Source organism: the organism of the source record quoted next, unplaced genomic scaffold, assembly GCF_019419815.1.
Source record: "Pyrus x bretschneideri cultivar Hongxiangsu unplaced genomic scaffold, Pyrus_bretschneideri_v1 Contig277, whole genome shotgun sequence".
Lineage (NCBI taxonomy): Eukaryota > Viridiplantae > Streptophyta > Magnoliopsida > Rosales > Rosaceae > Pyrus > Pyrus x bretschneideri.
Genome location: NW_025999587.1, coordinates 65510 through 84444, shown reverse-complemented (window position 1 = coordinate 84444; position 18935 = coordinate 65510). Strand labels below are relative to the sequence as shown.

Here is an 18935-nt window from a genome sequence, read left to right as displayed (position 1 = left end):
TTTTGTACGTATGAGGAAATAAACCCCCTTTAGCTAGGGGGTGATTCAAAACTATGTTTATGTTTGTAATATGATTTGATTACTTTTAATTACGTTTCATAAGTTGTGAATTCAATTTGTTTAACTGTTTAATTGATAACCTATTTATGTATGTTTATTAAGAATGAACGCTTAATTTTCATGCATGAATTTGACGCTAGAATATAAGTGAGTTTCACGTAATAGTTATGAACTTATATTCACAAGTAGTGGAGGTTGCTTATAAACAATCGTGTTAAACATATTCTTGGCATAAGTTTCATGCAATCATAGTAACGAATGCCTCGTCAACACTTATAGTTTTCATGATGCTTAATGATTCTTGCTTGTATCTCTATTATGCAATTCATGTAGGGAACTTGTGAGGAATGCTTTGGATTGTCGTATGCAATCATCCAATTCATTAACTTAAGGAAAACTTGACGGTTAATTTAAGCGGACCTAATTAACCCGGGGCGTTGAGAATTCATGGTTTATTGAAAAGTAATTAGACATCGTTTTGTATGCAAGTATAACATATGTGGAGATGAACCCCTTAGCTAGCTTCCCATCCATTCATTTCCGTCAAATCCATATTTACAATTTGTTTTATTTCCAAGTTTCCATTTTTAGTTTAAAGTTGTCCAAATCCAATCCCCCTTTACTTTATTGTTCAATTTAGTTAGAAATCAATTTAGTTTGTGTTTTTAAAGCATTTTGAGTCTTTTGGTTTGTCTTAGTGTTTTAACGTTTAGTTTCACATTCTTTGAGTCTAGTTTAGTGTTTTATCTTGTTTTTACGTTTTTGAGTCAGTTTCCAAGAGATTAACAATCCCTCCTAATCCCCGGTCCAGAACGATCCCTACTTATACTTATACTACAATTGACAAAAAGAGGGTTTAATTTGTGTGCGTATAAATTTTCGCATCAGTTGGCTGCCATCTGGACCACACATATGCACACACCCCTAAACCCTTTCCTGTTGACCCTCTCTCTCTCATCTTTCTCAAATTTTCTGGCATTTCCATACAACCCGCACAGACAAACCTTCAACCAACCAGTTCAAGCATGGATTGAGGTTTCAAAGTTAACATTCAGACCCCTTGCAAGCCTAGGAGTTGATCTATACCTTTGTTTGGACTTAAAACCTTCGAAAACCCTAGTTTCTCGCAAGCTCCGATTTGGATACTGTTCACGCAATTGTGATCGTGAAGTTTTTAGAAGTTTTTAAGCTTCTAGGGAGCTTTAGAACGTCTTCACAAAGCTCAGAAAAGAAAAACGAAGTGTTTTGGACGTCGGGAAGTTGAGTTGGCGAGTTTCAAGTTTGGCCAGATTTTTGTGGGTTTTTCTAGCAAGATTTTGTTGGATTTAAGTCCTAAAAGTGGTAAGGATTCGTTCTAGTCATTGTAAGCTTCATTTTGGTACAAATTTCATGGAATTTGGTTGAGAAATGGAAAAGATATGAAGTTTTAAAGTTTTTCCACAAACCAGCGAAAATTCAAGTTGTAGATGGCGGCCCTGACGACGGCGACCGGTGAGGCTCGCCAGAGAAGGAGATGAATATACCGTCAAAGTTGATGAAATATTCTAACGACATAAGGTAACGCTGTTAACTTCTGTTAAGGTTTTAACGGAATATTCCTAACTGCCGTTAACTGTTCCGTTAGGGTTGGCCGCGCATAAGGGAGTGTCTGGCCGTGCCTTGGCCAGCGCGTAGCGGCCCGTGGGTGGTCGGATAATTTTTCAAAAAATATAGCGATGTTTGTGGTGTTGAGTAGATCACGTTGGTATATTCAAACACCCCATTTGAGCAATGTATGAGATGTTATTAGCTAGTTTCGTTTATGTTCTTTAAATTAACGTTTATATAGTTGTTTCACATATAGGTGAGACCTATCCTCAGGACGAGCGCAGTCAATCGAGGCTTGGGGGATATAACCCTTTCACATACCAGTGAGTGGGCTTTTGGTTTTCCATATATACCTATATACTTGAGATTTTTCCCAGAAAATTGATTTGAATGAAATTATGTTGAAATGCCATGCCTATTGATTTTTGCTTAGACTATAAATTTGTATGATATGTGCATATTGTTATTTGACGCGGTGGACGCTGAGGTAAGTACCAGTGAGTTATAGATTGTTTATGTGAATTGATGATTATGTGAGATGTGTAGAGAGCTCATAAAAGTCAGATGTGGTGGTAGCAGGGGAGATACACACACACACTTTCTAATTTCATCTCGATTAGTGAGTTATAAACTGCTATCATATATGTACAATATACATATATTGTCCTTCTCAAACCTGCACGCACTTTTTCGTGATAAACAACCTGTCAAACCTGCATGTATCAACATATATAGATATGTGTGCCTCCTCCACACACATATCCTTATGCGCACACATATACATGTATATATTATATAAGTCTACACACCTCATCCATACATTTATATATCTCTGCACACTTACACTCATACACACACACACACACACATATTTCTATTTCTTTGTGCACATACACATCCATTTTCGAACTCGCAAACTTCAAGCTCAGGTCAGCATGCTTTATAATTTCTTTCACAATTAAATTCTGCCATCACGTGCACTTCTTCAACTCTGGAACATGTGCTCTAGAGCAAGTAGCAGTTACATTCTTCTTTCACTTTTGGTTGTCAATTTGTCGTCTCCCGTCGGAATAACCTCGATTGCGATTACACTGAAATATAAGTGAGAAAATGACAACTCTGTTACACGTCTTATCCCATCCATCAGGTTGTCCATAGCCTTTGTCCCCTTAATTAGAGTATCATCCATCGGTATGGATGAATGTTAAAGTCCAAACTTCACATACATTTATGTTCCCTCCCATACATAGACTTTCTCTTCTTATAAATTGCTCTTCTCCTTGCCACGTGATTTCCTACACTTTTCTTCACTTCCTTTGCTCAGTTCTCCAATAAACCTGTGGTTTCTTGTTTCACTGTGACCTCTTGACTTACACGTAATTTTTTATTTTGAACTTCTATCTTTGGGATTGTCAAATATTTCAGAACTTCCACTTAATTTTTAAGGGATCCAAATTCCTCTTCTGACTACCTTCTCAACTTGATTCCAATTGGCAAACCTCGCCTCCTATTTCTCATGATGCACCCATTGGCCTAAATATGGTGGGACTCTACTGCACTTTGAGATCATTAGGATCCATGACCAATATCATGTTTCAGATGACATGTATCTCAGTCCACTTCCTAGTAGAGCCGATATGTATTCGGGTTCCGAAATTCATCCCAAGTTCATCGTTTATCTCCAGATCACTTAGGAGCCATTAGTTTCTTGCTCCACCCCATGATCCATCTCATTCTATTCTTCATAAACACTCACCCTATGCAGCTGAACCCGAACTCTTACTTGGTTATGTCGACCTTCCTAGCCTTGGGTTTGAAGCTGGGCAAATCCCTAGGTTTTGGTGACACACTCAGACCCAAAATGTCCACTAAGACTCCGGATCAAGCTGTGCTGGCCGACACCTGGAAGGTGACGAAGCCATAAAGTGTAGTATCTTTGGGTTAAACTCAAACAATAAATAACTAATTAAATAAGTAAATACAAATGCTAACGGAAAAGGACCTACTTGTTTACTTGCTTATCAAACATAACAAATAAGTTATGGAGGCAACAATGAGTTATCGATATCACGGGTTGCAGATCGATAACATTAGCATTTGTATTTGCTTATTTAATTAGTTATTTATTGTTTGGGCTTAACCCAAAGATACTACACTTTATGGCTTCATCACCTTCCAGGTGTCAGCCAACATAGCTCGATTCGGAGTCCTAATGGACATTCTAGATCGAGGTGTGTCATTTAGAGATTTCCTCTATCTCTTCGACTTGATCTCAATTAAGAGCAAAACTAGTTTCTTTAATTTTAAAACTAGATACCACAAGAAATTCTTATCATTGGATCCCTCAAGAGCTAAAGATTGGAAGAAATGCCCTCTTTTGATTTTGAAGAATTGGAAGGCTCTTTAGTTGTCTCAACTATCTGTCCCTTCTGCTTTTGGTCCTTAACCTGGTATATAAATTTACTTTTGATATTAATCTTTCTCTAAATATGTAAACATAATTTACCATGACCTTCTTTTGTAGCTTTATCGGATGGCCCTGAACAAATCATCTCGAAAGGCCGAAAATGTTGGCTAAAAAGGTTCGTAATGAGGAAGATATGGAGCCCTAGAAAAGTTGTCGATACTCTTACTCAAATCGCCTTTTTCCATGACTCTATCATCTACTTCCAGTATTGTTTGGTTGGTCGATTATTGTCCCTTGACACCCTACTTAAATCTCTCTTTGCTCTTAATATTAAGCTTCAATTCAATATACTCTTCCCTTCCTAGGTTAGACTCCCAAACAAAAGGCTAAAAGGAAGAAGATGAAAGAGAGGAAGACGAGGAGACAGAGCATATGAAAACGGACTCTGACTTGGATTATTCTCTCACTATGGCTTTGCCGCCTCATGACCTTCCCATGTCCACCCTTGCTGCATTGCCTCCTCGTGACCTACCAGTGCCCAGATTTGTAGGTAGGTTGGATAAACAACATTTGATGGATAGATCCAAAATGTCAAGGTGTAATACGACCCCTGCCACCCCAACTACCATTGCATGGGTGCAGGGGTCATAGAGAAGATATTTGGTAAATCATGGCTAGACTTTTTGCATCTATCCAACAAAGGTCGTTTATCAGACCTGCCTACAAATCTAGGCACAAGTACATCAAGAGGAGGCTATGCAGCAAGGTTGGATGCGGGAAGCTCAGGGGGCAATGAAGCCATAGAGGGAGAATAATTCAAGTCAGAGTCTACTTTCATTTGCTTTGTCTCCTTGTCTTCCTCTTTTTCGTCTTCTTCCTCTAAACCCTATCTTCGAGAGTTCGTCTCAGGAAGGGAAGAGTCTACGTTGAACCAAAGCTCAATATCAAAAGGGAAGAAAGATTTAAGAAAGGCGTTAAGGGACAAAGATCGATCGACCAAACAGTACAGGAAGTAAATGATGGAGTCACGGAGAAAGGTGATATGAGTAAAAGTATCAACAACTTCTCTAGAGCTCTACACATTCCTCGTCATGAACCTCTTTAGCCAACATTTTCGGCCTTTCAGGATAATCTGTTTTGGGCCATCTGATAAAGCTGCGAAAGAAGCTCATAGTAAATTTTGTTTACATATTTATGGAAAGACTAATAGCAAAAGTAAATTTATATACTAGGTTTGGGAGCAAAAGCAAAAGGGATAGATAGTTAAGACAATTGAAGAGCCTTCAAATTCTCTAAAATCAGAAGAGGACGTTTCTTACAACCTCTAGTTCTCGAGAGATCCAATGACAAAAATTTCTTGTTGTATCTAGGTTTAAAATTAAAGAAACTAGTTTCACTCTTAATGGGGGTCAAGTCGAAGATATAGAGAAAATCTCTAAAACCTAGGGATATGTCCAACTTCAAACCCAAGGCTAGGAAGGTCAACATAACCAAGTAAGAGTTCGGGTTCAGTTGCATAGGGTAAGTGTTTGCGAAGAATAGGATGAGATTGATCATGGAATGTAGCAGGAAACTAGGCTCCTCAGTGGTCTGGAGATAAAACGATGGACTAGGTGAAATACTGGAATAGAATACATATCAACTCTGGCAAGAAGTGGACTATGGTACATGTCATTTGGAATGTGATATTGGTCACCGATCTTGACGATCTCGAAGCGCGGTGGATTCCCACCATAATTAGGCCAATGCGTGCTTCTCAACATGAGAAATAAGAGGTCAGGTTTTCCAACGGGAATCAAGTCGAGAAGGTAGTCAGAAGAGGCATTTGGATCACCTAAAAATTAAGTGGAAGTTTTGAAATATATTGACAGTATTGAAGGTACACACACTATTCTAAAAATCCCCGCTTAGCATCGTCTAAGTGCTAGGTAGTTGGTCACAGCCCCGATTAGTCCTTAGGCATTTGAAATTTAAGAAAATGCTCCTAGACCCGCTTAGGCGTCCGCCTAGCCTGCCTGAACCTGCCTAGGCACCCGTGTAGGTGATAGGAGCATATTTATGTGACTTAATTAGCTTGTTTCCTTGCATTTACTTAATTAATTCTTAGTTATTTTAGTATTTTAAGCTATTTTTGTGTGTTTGTAGGTCCATAGGCCTTATGAAGCAATAAGGTGCATTTTGGAGCCTTTTGGAGCAAAATTGGGCCTAGAATGGACATCATATGTATGGAGGAAAAGGAATGGACGAAATTGAAGACTTGAAGATGTTAGGATTCCTAATCAAAGGAGTCCTAATCAAAGAAGGATTCCTACTTAAATGAGGATTCTTACTTGAAGTAGGAAAGTTAAGCCAAGGTTTCCTATTTTGGTTTGACCTTTCCTAATCCTAAATGTCCCTAAGTTCCAGCAATATTGAAGGTTTCCTATGCATTCTAGGACAAAAACCAAAGGTTCCTTGCACCATTCTAGCCTTGCCGCACCACATTTCCCTTTCCTCTTCCATTCTCCTTCCTTGTCGCACAAGGGAGACCTTCCCTTTCCTATTTTCTGCACCAAATCACATTCCCTTTTTAATTCACCACCTTTCCTCTTTCCCTTTGCCTTTGCCACACCCTATATTCCCTTTCCTTTTAATTTCTGACTTTTACTTAGTCTTTTTCCTAATAGTTTTAGAATAACAATCCTTTGACATTAATAAGACTTTATTTCCTTTTCTCATTGGATTTTTGCTGCACCTTTACCTTATTTCCCTAGGGTTCTAGATACTTGGCTATATTAATAAACCTTTGCCGCACCCTTTGGGGATGATCATGCCATACACCATCTCTACATATCCACACACCATCCCTCAACTTTGCCGCATCCTCTTACCAACCCAATCCATTCCTAACCCAGAAACACATCCAAAATCATCCCTTAACCTCTGTGCTGTAACAAGGAGAAGAAGAGAGAGGAGCTTGAACGTGCAGGGCATTCAAGTTGATTCGCTGGGCATTTTAGGTGTAATCAATCTTTGGTTTTCAATGTTTAAATTCAATTTTGTTTCTTTTGCTGTGAACATAAGAGGCTAAACTTGTTTTAGCTAGGGGAGACTTTGAAGCCATGATTTTATATGCAATATGAATTGATTAAATCCAGTTATGAATTTGTGAATCGTGAATGCAATTTGCTTAATTGTTTTATTCAGAGCTTATTCTTGTATGTCCATTCAGGGTGCACACTTAGTTTGCATGCATGAATTTGATGCTAGAATATAAGGGAATTTCACATAATCGTTAGGAACTTATATTCACAAGTAGTGAAGGTTGCTAGTCACGATCGCGTTAAGCTTAATTCCTGGCATGAGTATCATGATGTCATAGTTACGAATGCTTTGTCAATACTTATGATTTTCATAGAACGTAATGATCTTTGATTGTATCTCCATTATGATGTCATGTAGGGAACTTTTGAAAAATGCTTTGGGTTATCGAATGATGTCATCCAATCTAATAACTAAAGGAAAATTTGAAGATTAATTAGTGATTGACACGGTTAATTCGGGGCATTGTCATTCATAATTCAACAAAAGAGTAACTGGAAATCGATTCATGTTCATATAAGTTATGTGTGGATAAGGTACCTTTAGCTAAACCCACAAACCATCCAGAAATCCAAATTCGTACCAAACTTTGTCTAGTTTAGTTTCTATCTTGTTTTAGTTCAAATTCGTCAAAACCAAAACCCCCCTTTGTTTTAAGTGTCAACTAGGTTAGAATCTTTGTTATTTTTTGTTTTTGAGTGTCTTGAGTTATAATCAAATCAATTTTCGTGCAAAGTCATTCCTAGTGTCTAGTTTGAATCAATTTGAGTGTTTGAAGCTGTTTTGAGTCTTTTAAGGTTGTTTGAGTCATATAACCTTAGTTAGAGTTTTAGAGTCTAGTTTTTATGTTTTTAGGTCAATTTAGTTTAGATTAGCAATCCCTCCTAATCCCTGGTTTAGAACGATCCCTACTTATACACATACTACAATTGTCAAAAGAGGGTTTTAATTTGTGTGCTTGTTTTACATTGCATCAGTAGGTCATGACTCTCACTTAGACAGAAAATCAATAAATTTCATTTTGTAATTTTATTTTGTCAATAAAATGTAATAAATTGACTTATTAAGTACTTGGATGAACACTCATTATATGCTTGTTACCCATGTTTGCAATATATTCTAATACGTTATAATTTGTATGTCATTTTATTTTGCAATTGATGTATCACAATACAGCTATGTGTTTTCTTAAGTAAAAATAGGAACTTATTTATATAATATATAATAAATTTACTTAAAGCCCACCTAGTCTGCCTAGGCCCCCGCCTAGCCATCTAGGCGCTAAACCCAGCTTGTTGCTCGATTAGCGCCTAACGTCTTTTAAAACCTTAGGCACACATATCTTTATATGTTGATACATGCAAGTTTGACAAGTTGTTTAGTAGGGAAAATGTGTGCGTAGGTTTGACAAGGACAATACATGTATATTGTACATATATAATAGTAAGCAAGTGAAGAAAAATAATATAAAATAAATAATTGGGGGAAGTATCAAGAAGCAAGCTTAGAGAATTGAAAAAGTGATCGGGGAAATGGGGAAATGCTTTGGTTTTAGCAGAGTGTGTAAACAGTAACTTTGGTAATTCTTTTTTTTTTTTTTTTTTTTTTTTTTTCCAAAAAGATGTGTCATTTCGCTTTTGTAAGTTAGGCGAAGGATGTCAATCGACTTTCGCTTTTGTAAGTTAGGCGAAGAGTGTCAGTTGACTTTCGTAAGTTAGGCAATGAGTGTTAGTTGACTTTCGCTTTCGTAAGTTAGACGAAGAGTATCACTTAGCTTTCGTAAGTTATCAATTGGCTTTCATAAGTATGCAAAGAGTGTCAGTTGGCTTTCGTAAGTTAGGCAAAGAGTGTGACTTTCGTAAGTTATGCAAAGAGTGTTAGTTGGCTTTTGTAAGTTAGGCAAATAGTGTCAACAACTTTTGTAAGTTATGCGAAGAGTGTTAGTTGGCTTTTGTCAGTTAGGCAAAAAGTATTAGTGGCTTAGATATTATTATTTATGGGCCTCATGCGATCGAAAGCTCAATTTTCCCCAATTTTACGCACCAATAAAAAAAGGAAAAAAGGGCATTGTGGGAAATCTGATTTTGACTCATGGACCAATACCAATCATCCAAAGAGATGTTGTTGTGTAAGACAAGCCTATGACGGGTAGACTAATGAGAAAAGCCCACAAGAAACATGCTAACCCTACCTGTGTCGTGACTTATGATATCTGCATCAAATACACACAATAATTTTATTGAATCTTTTAAAGAATAGATTCAGGGTTAGTTTGGGATTATTGTACTTTTTTAACAAATTGCTTATGTTGTGCTTTAAGAATAATCAGCTGCAACATAAAGCTATTGAGCGTTTGATAAACTATATTTTTATAAGTGTTGTAAGTATAAAAAGTAATTTCTAGAATGATGAATAATGTCATCATTTAAAATTAATGAGCTTATTATAAGAATGAAAATAATTTTAAAAGCTGCAGTCTGGAGGCTGCAATGTATAAAATACATGCTAATTAATCTAGGAGAAGGGCCATTAATCCTAATTTTTCAAAAGAAAAATATTGAATGCAATAAGCCAATTGCATTAGTGTAATTTCATTTCTATTGGCCTTGACAGAGAAGGTTTAGTCATATTTTTAAAAGCTACTGCTTGGAGGCTGCAATGTATAAAATATAGGCTAATTAATCTAGGAGAAGGGCCATTAATCCTAATTTTTCAAAAGAAACTTAATGAATGCAATAAGCCAATTGCATTAGTGTAATTTCATATCTATTGGCCTTGACAGAGAAGGTTTAGTCATATTTCCTTAAAAAAGAAAAAAAAAATATGAATTTTAATTTAGGTTTAGTAATAATACTAGATGCAATACACAATATGTGTGTGATTTAAGGCTTTAAAGAGAATTATCACTTATGCAAGATCCCACATCGCCCAGGGGAGTAATCCTTATATGTATATTCTCATCCCTACCTAGCACGAGGCCTTTGGAAGCTCATTGGCTTTGGGTTCCATCAGAACTCTGAAGTTAAGCGAGCATCGTGCGAGAGCACTCCCATGATGGGTGACCCATTGAGAAGTTCTCGTGTGAGTTCTCAGAAACAAAACCGTGAAGGCATGGTCAGGGCCCAAAGCGGACAATATCGTGCTACGGTGGTGGAGCGGGCCCGAGATGTGGTGGACCTCGGGCCAGGATTTGACAACTTAGTACTACAATCTACTTGTATTCTTCTACAATTGTAAGTGAGAGGTCTTAGGTTTGATTCTCACCGAAGGTAAATTTGAACCACATTATTGCTAGCCCATTGTGAGGTTAGGCCCACCATACTCTTCTTTAGTATAGATAATATCGTTTGTTCAATAAATAAATAAATAAATAAAAGCTTTAAAAAGTATTAAATTTAATTAAAGTCAAATTATTTAAAAAAAATTAGTGGATTGGGGAACTTTGAAAAAGTGAAGAAAAGTAGACGTAGGGTGCAAATGCGAGAAAGAGAAAGAGAGACAATTTAGGGTATGATAGGTGACATGGCTGTGAGGTTAAGAAAAAATAGTAACAACTTTTTTGTGTGTACTGGTAATTTTTGACACAACCCATTAACCTGAGACGAAACAACACAAAATTAACAGATTATTGGGTCGGCACGATAACGAATCGGGTCATTATCGTATAACTCAATAAGTACATGTTAAGATAACGGGTTAGTCCAGGTATACACGTAGGTAACCCGATACACTACAAGGAAAATATTAATTTTATAATTTTATAGCCTTGAAAATACTATGATAATTATATATAATTATATGTAATATTATATATATATATATATATATATTAAATTAAATTTAGAAAATTTAGAAAATGAGGTAATATATTTTTATATGGTATAATACTATTGTTTTATTTCTTTTCATAATTATTTTGGTAAACTTCTCATAATTTGAATACTTTATAATGTTTGGTTTTTCTATACTTAGTTTATGCCGACGAGAGTTCTGATGTGAAAAACCTTATTGAAAACATCATCAACATAACTCTTGAAGGCAATTGATCAAACCAAAGTTCCAATACAATTTCCCATGATGATTGATGTGATATAAACTAACACACAAATTGAACCCTCTTTTTATAGTTGTAGTATGTGAAAGTAGGGATCGTTCTATGCCGGGGATTAGGAGGGCTGCTAATCTACACAACTTAAACTTAAATCACTAAGCTAGACTCAAAAACAGAAAACTAAACTTATATAGAAAACTAAACTTAAACTGACTCAAATAACTCAAAACAAGCATTAAGGGGTGATTGGGAGAAAATCTAACTAAATTGACTCAAATCATGAAAGGGGGGTTTGTTTGGACGAAAATTAACTTAAAACTAATAAGTTGCAGAAACAAACTAAAGGTTACACGAAATTGGATGAATTAAAGGGTGAAAGGCTAGCTAGAGGGTCTTTCTCCACACATGACACATATGCAACACAAATTGATTTCCAGTTATTATTCCTATAAACCATGAATGACAATGCCCCAAGTTAACCATGAATTGTACAAATTAACCATCAGATTTTCCTAAATTCATTGAATTGGACTCAGCGACGCAACAAAATTATTCTTATCAAGTTCCCTGTAGGAACTGCATAATAGTGATACATATCAAAGATCATTAAGTTCTATGAAAATCATAAGCATTGACATGACATTTGTAACTATGAACTGCATGATACTCCTACCAGGAATTTACTTAACGTGATTGTGACTAGCAACCTCCACAACTTGTAAATATAAGTTCATAACTCTTAGGTGAAACTCCCTTATATTTTAGCATCAAATTCATGCATGCAAACTAAGTATGCATCCTTAATCAACATACAAGAATAAGTTATCAATCAAACAGATAAGTAAATCGCATTCATGTTTTACGAAACAATAACTGGATATAATCAATTCATATCACATATATGTTCATGGCTTTGCATTCACCTCTAGCTAAAACGAAATTAGTTCCACATGTCTACCATAACTGAAAACCAAATTAAAATAAACATTGGACTAAAACTAAGGATAGAATACACCTAGAAACTCTCCAGCACTCCAATGGCCTTGGATGGTAGGCACGACTCCAAGCTTCTTCTTCTCCTTCCTTCCTTGCAAAGCTGCGTCACTCTTTGTATTTTTCTCTCTAAAATTCTCTCTAAAAACTCTCTATATCTCCCCTAAAGATTGCAGCACAAAGTATGTATTTATAAGGTAGGGTTCACGGCACCAATACTTGGAGGACAAGGATAGGGCACGACACAATTCTAAGAGAAGAAGGATTAGGTTATTTGCATGATTTTAGGACTTCTAGAATCAGATATGCATTGTAAAACATGATAAGGACTCCTAAATTCAAATGGGAAGGAGTTAGAATAGGATAAGGACTCCTATTGCAGCTGGAGATGAGTTTAGATAATGTTGGATTAAATAAGATAATGTTTGGATAATATGGGATACGATAAGATAAGGTTGGATAAGACCTCCTTGGTTTCAGCTGATTCCTTATCTTCCAAGCCTTAATCTAATTCTTCCAGATTTGTAGCACATTTTTAGCATCATTTAAACACCAAAAACATCCATCCATTATGCTCCATTCACATGCTATCCAATCCAAGTCCAAAACTGCTCCAAATTGCTCCTTTTGGCCATTTATTGTCATCTTCACTAAATGAACCTATAATAATACGAAAATAAACTAAATCACTATAATAAATGGAAATTAACTAAGTAAATGCAAAGAAATATGATAACAAAGTCGCATAAATATACTCCTATCAAATTCCCCCACACTTAGCTTTTGCTAGCCCTTGAGCAAAACAAAGAAAACAAAATAAAACTTAGACCTTCAAACAATTGCCTCAGGGATTTCCAATGAAACATGACATTAAAAATCACTATCCACATAAATTTTAGCCATCCTTACCCTCGAGCTTATACTTAACCGCAGTCACCACTCACTAGCTCGCATTTAATCAATTAAAACAATATTTTCAATGTAATAACATGCCTTAGAGAATTCACTCAATTCCTCACTGGATATACTCTCTATTTTCACACAGATTTTCTGACTACACTCCCTATACTAAATATATGTGAGAAGATTGATGTAAACATGTAGACTAGCACTCACATATATTATATCAAAGAAGGCACTTTCTAGAATTATAATACAAACATGTATATGATCTCATGAACGGAATGCCACTACTTAGAAGCGAGAACCAGGGATCCCATATGCTCATACCAATTTCAAACTCCACATATTGAAACACATAACAATCAAGATAGAAGTCTAAGGGTTGTAACGGGACTAAGGTATTGGCTAACAAAGAAAGGTTAAGGATAAACAAAGGTTTTTAAAGTGATAGTAAGCAAAGTAATGAAATCAACACTTAGAATTCAACTTTTGATTGCAAAAATCAACTTTAAACACCTATGGGAGATTCACACAATAGTTAGGGTCGGATTCAAACTTGTGGACCATTTCTTCAACAACCAATACTTGTGAGTTCATTCTCACTTATTTCTCAACTCTTGTCCTTTCTTTTCTCAACTTGTTCTTCTTTTTCTTTCTTTTTCCACGTTTTTTTTTTCTTTCTTTCTTTCGTGCCTTTTCTCTTTGGCACACAAAATGTACATCCTCATAGATTTCCAACGAAAAACCTTCCCCCACACTTGTTTTTTTGCAAATTATAGATCAAAAGGAATTCCCTCTAAGTCATGCTCCACTATCCTTTAAGAATAAGGGTATGGATAGTCCTATTCTAGGCTAGGTATGGATAATGTGGCTAACAAAGAAAATAGGCTAACTAAGGCTCGAAGAGGTTAAACCTACAATACATATGCAAGGGATAAGGCTTTTTGGCTCTGGTTTAACTAAACAACTTCATCTTATTATTTGTTATGCACTCAATTGTATGCTTTGAATGAAACGGGCATGAGTTCTACTATTTGGAACTAAAATGATGAAAACGCATTCTAAGTAGCAACCAAGCAAAGAAATAATGAGATCATGCAACGACTTTAGATAACAAAAACATCACAGATTAATAACTCTCCAAATAAAGTATAGGCTCAAGTCTCTCAGGGTTGTAGTGTTAGTTTGAGTTTCTTCCATCAATAATGTTACAAAAACTGATTTTTTTCTCTTTTTGATTACATGTGAATTGGTAAATGACAACTACAACTAAGCATAAACCAAAGAGCATATCAAACTTCTACCCATGTTTGTAACTTTCTTTAATAGTCATGCAATTAAAAACCAAATCCTCATCATTGTATTGGAAGGTACCCTTAGAAACAAACAAGCATAAAAAACGACTCTTTTTGGTGTTTTCTCAAGCATTTTCGAAAATTTTTTTTTCAAAATTTTCGGATTTTCTGATAGTTGTAGTATGTGAAAGTAGGGATCATTCTAGGCCAGGAATTAGGAGGGTTGCTAATCTACACAAATTAAACTCTAAATCACTAAACTAGACTCAAAAACAGAAAACTAAACTTAAACTGACTCAAAACAAACTAAACTAACTCAAATAACTCAAAACAAGCACTAAGGGGTGATTTGGACGAAAATCAAACTAAATTGACTCAAACCATGGGTTTGTTTGGACGAAAATTAACTTAAAACTAATAAGTTGCAGAAACAAACTAAAGGTTACACGAAATTGGGTGAATTGAAGGGTGAAAGGCTAGCTAGAGGGTCCTTCTCCACACATGACACATATGCAACACAAATTGATTTCCAGTTATTTTTCCTATAAACCATGAATGACATTGCCCCAAGTTAACCGTGAATTGTACAAATTAACCATAAGATTTTCCTAAATTCATTAATTGGACTTAGCGATGCAACAAAATTATTCTTATCAAGTTCCGTATATGAACTGGATAATAGAGATACATATCAAAGATCATTAAGTTCTGTGAAAATCATAAGCATTGGCATTGCATTCGTAACTATGAACTGCATGATACTCCTGCCAGGAATTTACTTAATGCGATTGTGACTAGCAACCTCCACTACTTGTAAATATAAGTTCATAACTATTAGGTGAAACTCCCTTATATTTTAGCATCAAATTCATGCATGGAAACTATGTATGCATCCTTAATCAACATACAAGAATAAGTTATCAATCAAATAGATAAGTAAATCACATTCATGTTTTACGAAACAATAATTGGATGTAATCAACTCATATCACATATATGTTCATGGCTTTGAATTCACCTCTAGCTAAAACGAAATTAGTTCCACATGTCTATCATAACTGAAACCAAATTAAAACAAACATTGGACTAAAACTAAGGATAGAATACACCTAGAAACGCTCCAGCACTCCAATGGCCTTGGATGGTAGGCACGGCTCCAAGCTTCTTCTTCTCCTTCCTTCCTTGCAAAGCTGCGGCACTCTTTGTATTTTTCTCTCTAAAATTCTCTCTAAAAACTCTCTATATCTCCTCTGAAGATTGCGGCACAAAGTGTGTATTTATAGGGTAGGGTTCACGGCACCAATCCTTGGAGGACAAGGATAGGGCATGACACAATTCTAAGAAAAGAAGGATTAGGTTATTTGCATGCTTTCAGGACTTCTAGAATCAGATATGCATTGTAAAACATGATAAGGACTCCTAAATTCAAATCGGAAGGAGTTAGAATAGGATAAGGACTCCTATTGCAGCTGGAGATGAGTTTAGATAATGTTGGATTAAATAGGATAATGTTTGAATAATATGGGATACGATAAGATAAGGTTGGATAAGATCTCCTTATTTTCAGCTGATTCCTTATCTTCCAAGCCTTAATCTAATTCTTCCAGATTTGTAGCACATTTTTAGCATCATTTAAACACCGAAAACGTCCATCCATTATACTCCATTCACATGCTATCCAATCCAAGTCCAAACTGCTCCAAATTGCTCCTTTTGGCCATTTATTGTCATCTTCACCAAATATGAAAATAAACTAAATCACTATAATAAATGGAAATTAACTAAGTAAATGCAAAGAAATAAGATAAAAAAGTCGCATAAATATGCTCCTATCAATGATCGATGAAAATTGAAGAATTTTGTAGAAAGAATAACATGCAAGTTGTGAGTTTCATTGACAAGGTTTCTGAGAAAGGCTTCACAATCTTTAAAAGAAAAACTTCTTCATTTTGCATATCCTTGCACATTTGATATTTTGTAGTAGACTAGGAGTGTATTGGTGCTTTTTTATTAGGCTCTTATTTTGGAGTGTAGATGTAGTACTTAACGACAAATGTGTTTTTATGTTTTGAAGTAATATTTATGTGACAACGTGGTATGTGCAAATTTAAAAATATATATATATATATATATATATATTTTCTTAACGGGTCATAACGGGTTGGGTTATTTTATTAGTTGGGTAAAGTGACTCGACTTGTTAAGGACCTGCTAAGATAACGGGTGTAATACGATATGACCCGTTAAGGTAACAGGTGTTACAAGAAAACGATAGGAAACATGGTAACACAACCCGTTTGCCAGGCCTATTTGTGTGGAATTACTTTAATTCCCACTTTTTTTCCCTTTATAATATTTTCTTTCAATTAGTATAAAAGGGTATACTGATAATTTCCTTGTTTTTATTGACAATTAGAACTCTATTAATATGTAGTTTAGATATTTTCTAGCATCAATCAATTGAAACAATTTATCTCCTCAATTAAGATAAAAAATATATCCCTCTCCAACTAAAAATTTCTCTCAATTAACCTCTTTCCATAAACTTCTAAATGTTGCCAAAAGAAAAGAAAAGTTTGTGTAACACTATGGTTGGATGAGAGATATAAATGAGGAATTTTGACAAAAGTACGAATTTATGAATTGACATGCACTAATTTCCTGATTTGGATTCATAATATAGAAATTGAGAATTTCCGCGTGAAAAAAAAAAAAAAAAAAAAAAAACTTGCAATTTGGGACCTCCAATTCCTAAATTTAAATTCCATGTAAATACGTTTCATTTCCAAATTTTATAAATTTGGTTTAATTTCAAAGGCTATTATATGCTAATTATTTGATGAATTATCTATTTATGTTATGTGATGCTGTTTAATTTCTTACTGATAGCATGTTAATTTACTAATTCTGCTTTTATTAAGGTAAATGTTAGTGCATTTGTTGATGTATGAGGATTATGATGAATTGGTTTTTTGTTTTTGGTTGGTCCACCCCATGTGTTCTTGTTTACTGTTAATCTAACAATTTAGCACCCGTTTGATTACCTTTTGGTTCTTAGTTTTTTTATTTTTGTGTTAGAGATAGAAGGTAGATACATACAAGACAATGAGGGATATAGGAGAAGGGTTGAAGGATTGTGGGAGAAATGTTGAAGAAATTTATAAGGAAGGATACCCTACATTGGAAACTAAAAGCGAAAAACGAAAAACTATTTTAATTTGTTTTTAGTCTCAAGACTCACCACCCTTCTTGATCCATCCTTCTCTCCATATGCATCCGCATATTTAAAGCACAAGCCCTTAAAACCAAAACAAAAAAGACGAAATGGTTATCAAATGAGGAATCACTATTTCCTTTTGCAGAATAAAGGAATTCATGTTCTTGATTATATAAGTTTTCAATCCAATTATGACCTTTAAGTTTCCAATCCAATTAAATTTAGTAAATAAATACAGCTTCGTATTCATCTAGGTGCAGTATTTACATTTCCATATTCCATACCCCAACCATAAGAAAAAAAATAAAGAGTTTTGCTTCTTTACTGTAACACTCGCTCACACACACGAACTAAAAGCAATTTCTCAGATACCAAATATTCGGATATTTCTTTCTTTCTTGAGTACCAAGTGACCCGTTTCCGCCATTCCTTTCCTGAGAACAAAACAGAATCTACGGCAACAACGCTTCAGTCGAGGCCGAGGCGTAGCTGTTGATTAGCGCCAAAGCATTGCTAGTTAGATGCGCAACATTCACTATGTACCTACGGACAAGATTCTCCACCCTTCCACTCATATTATGTTCATCAAATCCATCCATGCAGGTGTCCTCATCTGTCAATGCAGCACTAACCCATGTTTGGATATCACTCATTTGAAGCCAGAAATTTGATCCCCTAACCACATGACTCAATTCATCTATCGAGTTTTGGAGCTCGTCAACAGCGTCACCAATCTCCTCCACGCAGTCGAGCGCTGCTGCAGCCTCTATGGGTTTCAAGCCGTGGATTTTCAACAGCTTTCTCATGATCACAGATGTTTCTTGGGTAGCTGCAATGGTCACGTTAAGAGCAGTGTGTGCTAGTGCTTCCGGGTTGGTCTTGATTTTTCCGGCGTAGATGGAGAGCGAGTTGTAGCACAGCCTCGGATAGGTTGTGACGCTGCACGATGTTCTTATGTACTGAGTGTTGGATCTGCTAGGAGATGCATCAGCACTGCATAATTGGAGAGTAAGCAGAGCCAATAATAGTACAAAGCGAGTAAGATTGCCTTCCATTTGAAAGCTTGATGAGTTTGTAGAGCAAAGGGTCACTAAATATATAGAGAAAAGCTAAGATTTGTGGTTTCCACTTTTTAGGTAGAAAAGCAAAAGATTTGGCAAATCTTATGATTCGACACCAATATTATTTTTAACTTAATCACACGCTAGCTCAGCAGAACCTCATGCAGTATATATAGTAATTTGTATGATTTAATATATTCTTTTATAACTTATAAAGCAAGCATGTAGTTTGGAATATATTCTTTCTTTTGACATGGTCATCAATCAATCATTTAGAAAT

General features: G+C 35.5%; 1 protein-coding gene across 1 annotated transcript; it reads right to left on the bottom strand.

The window, feature by feature from the left end:
• Window positions 1-17770: 17770 nt before the first annotated feature.
• Window positions 17771-18680, bottom strand: LOC125479103 (21 kDa protein-like). The gene has a single exon (XM_048588134.1). The coding sequence runs from the start codon at window positions 18647-18649 to the stop codon at window positions 18047-18049; it is 603 nt and encodes a 200-aa protein (XP_048444091.1). The 5' UTR covers window positions 18650-18680; the 3' UTR covers window positions 17771-18046.
• Between the last annotated feature and the right edge of the window lie 255 nt (window positions 18681-18935).

Coding starts and splice junctions, on each gene's coding strand:
- LOC125479103 (XM_048588134.1), bottom strand. CDS start 18,649: ATGGAAGGCAATCTTACTCGCTTTGTACTATTATTGGCTCTGCTTACT.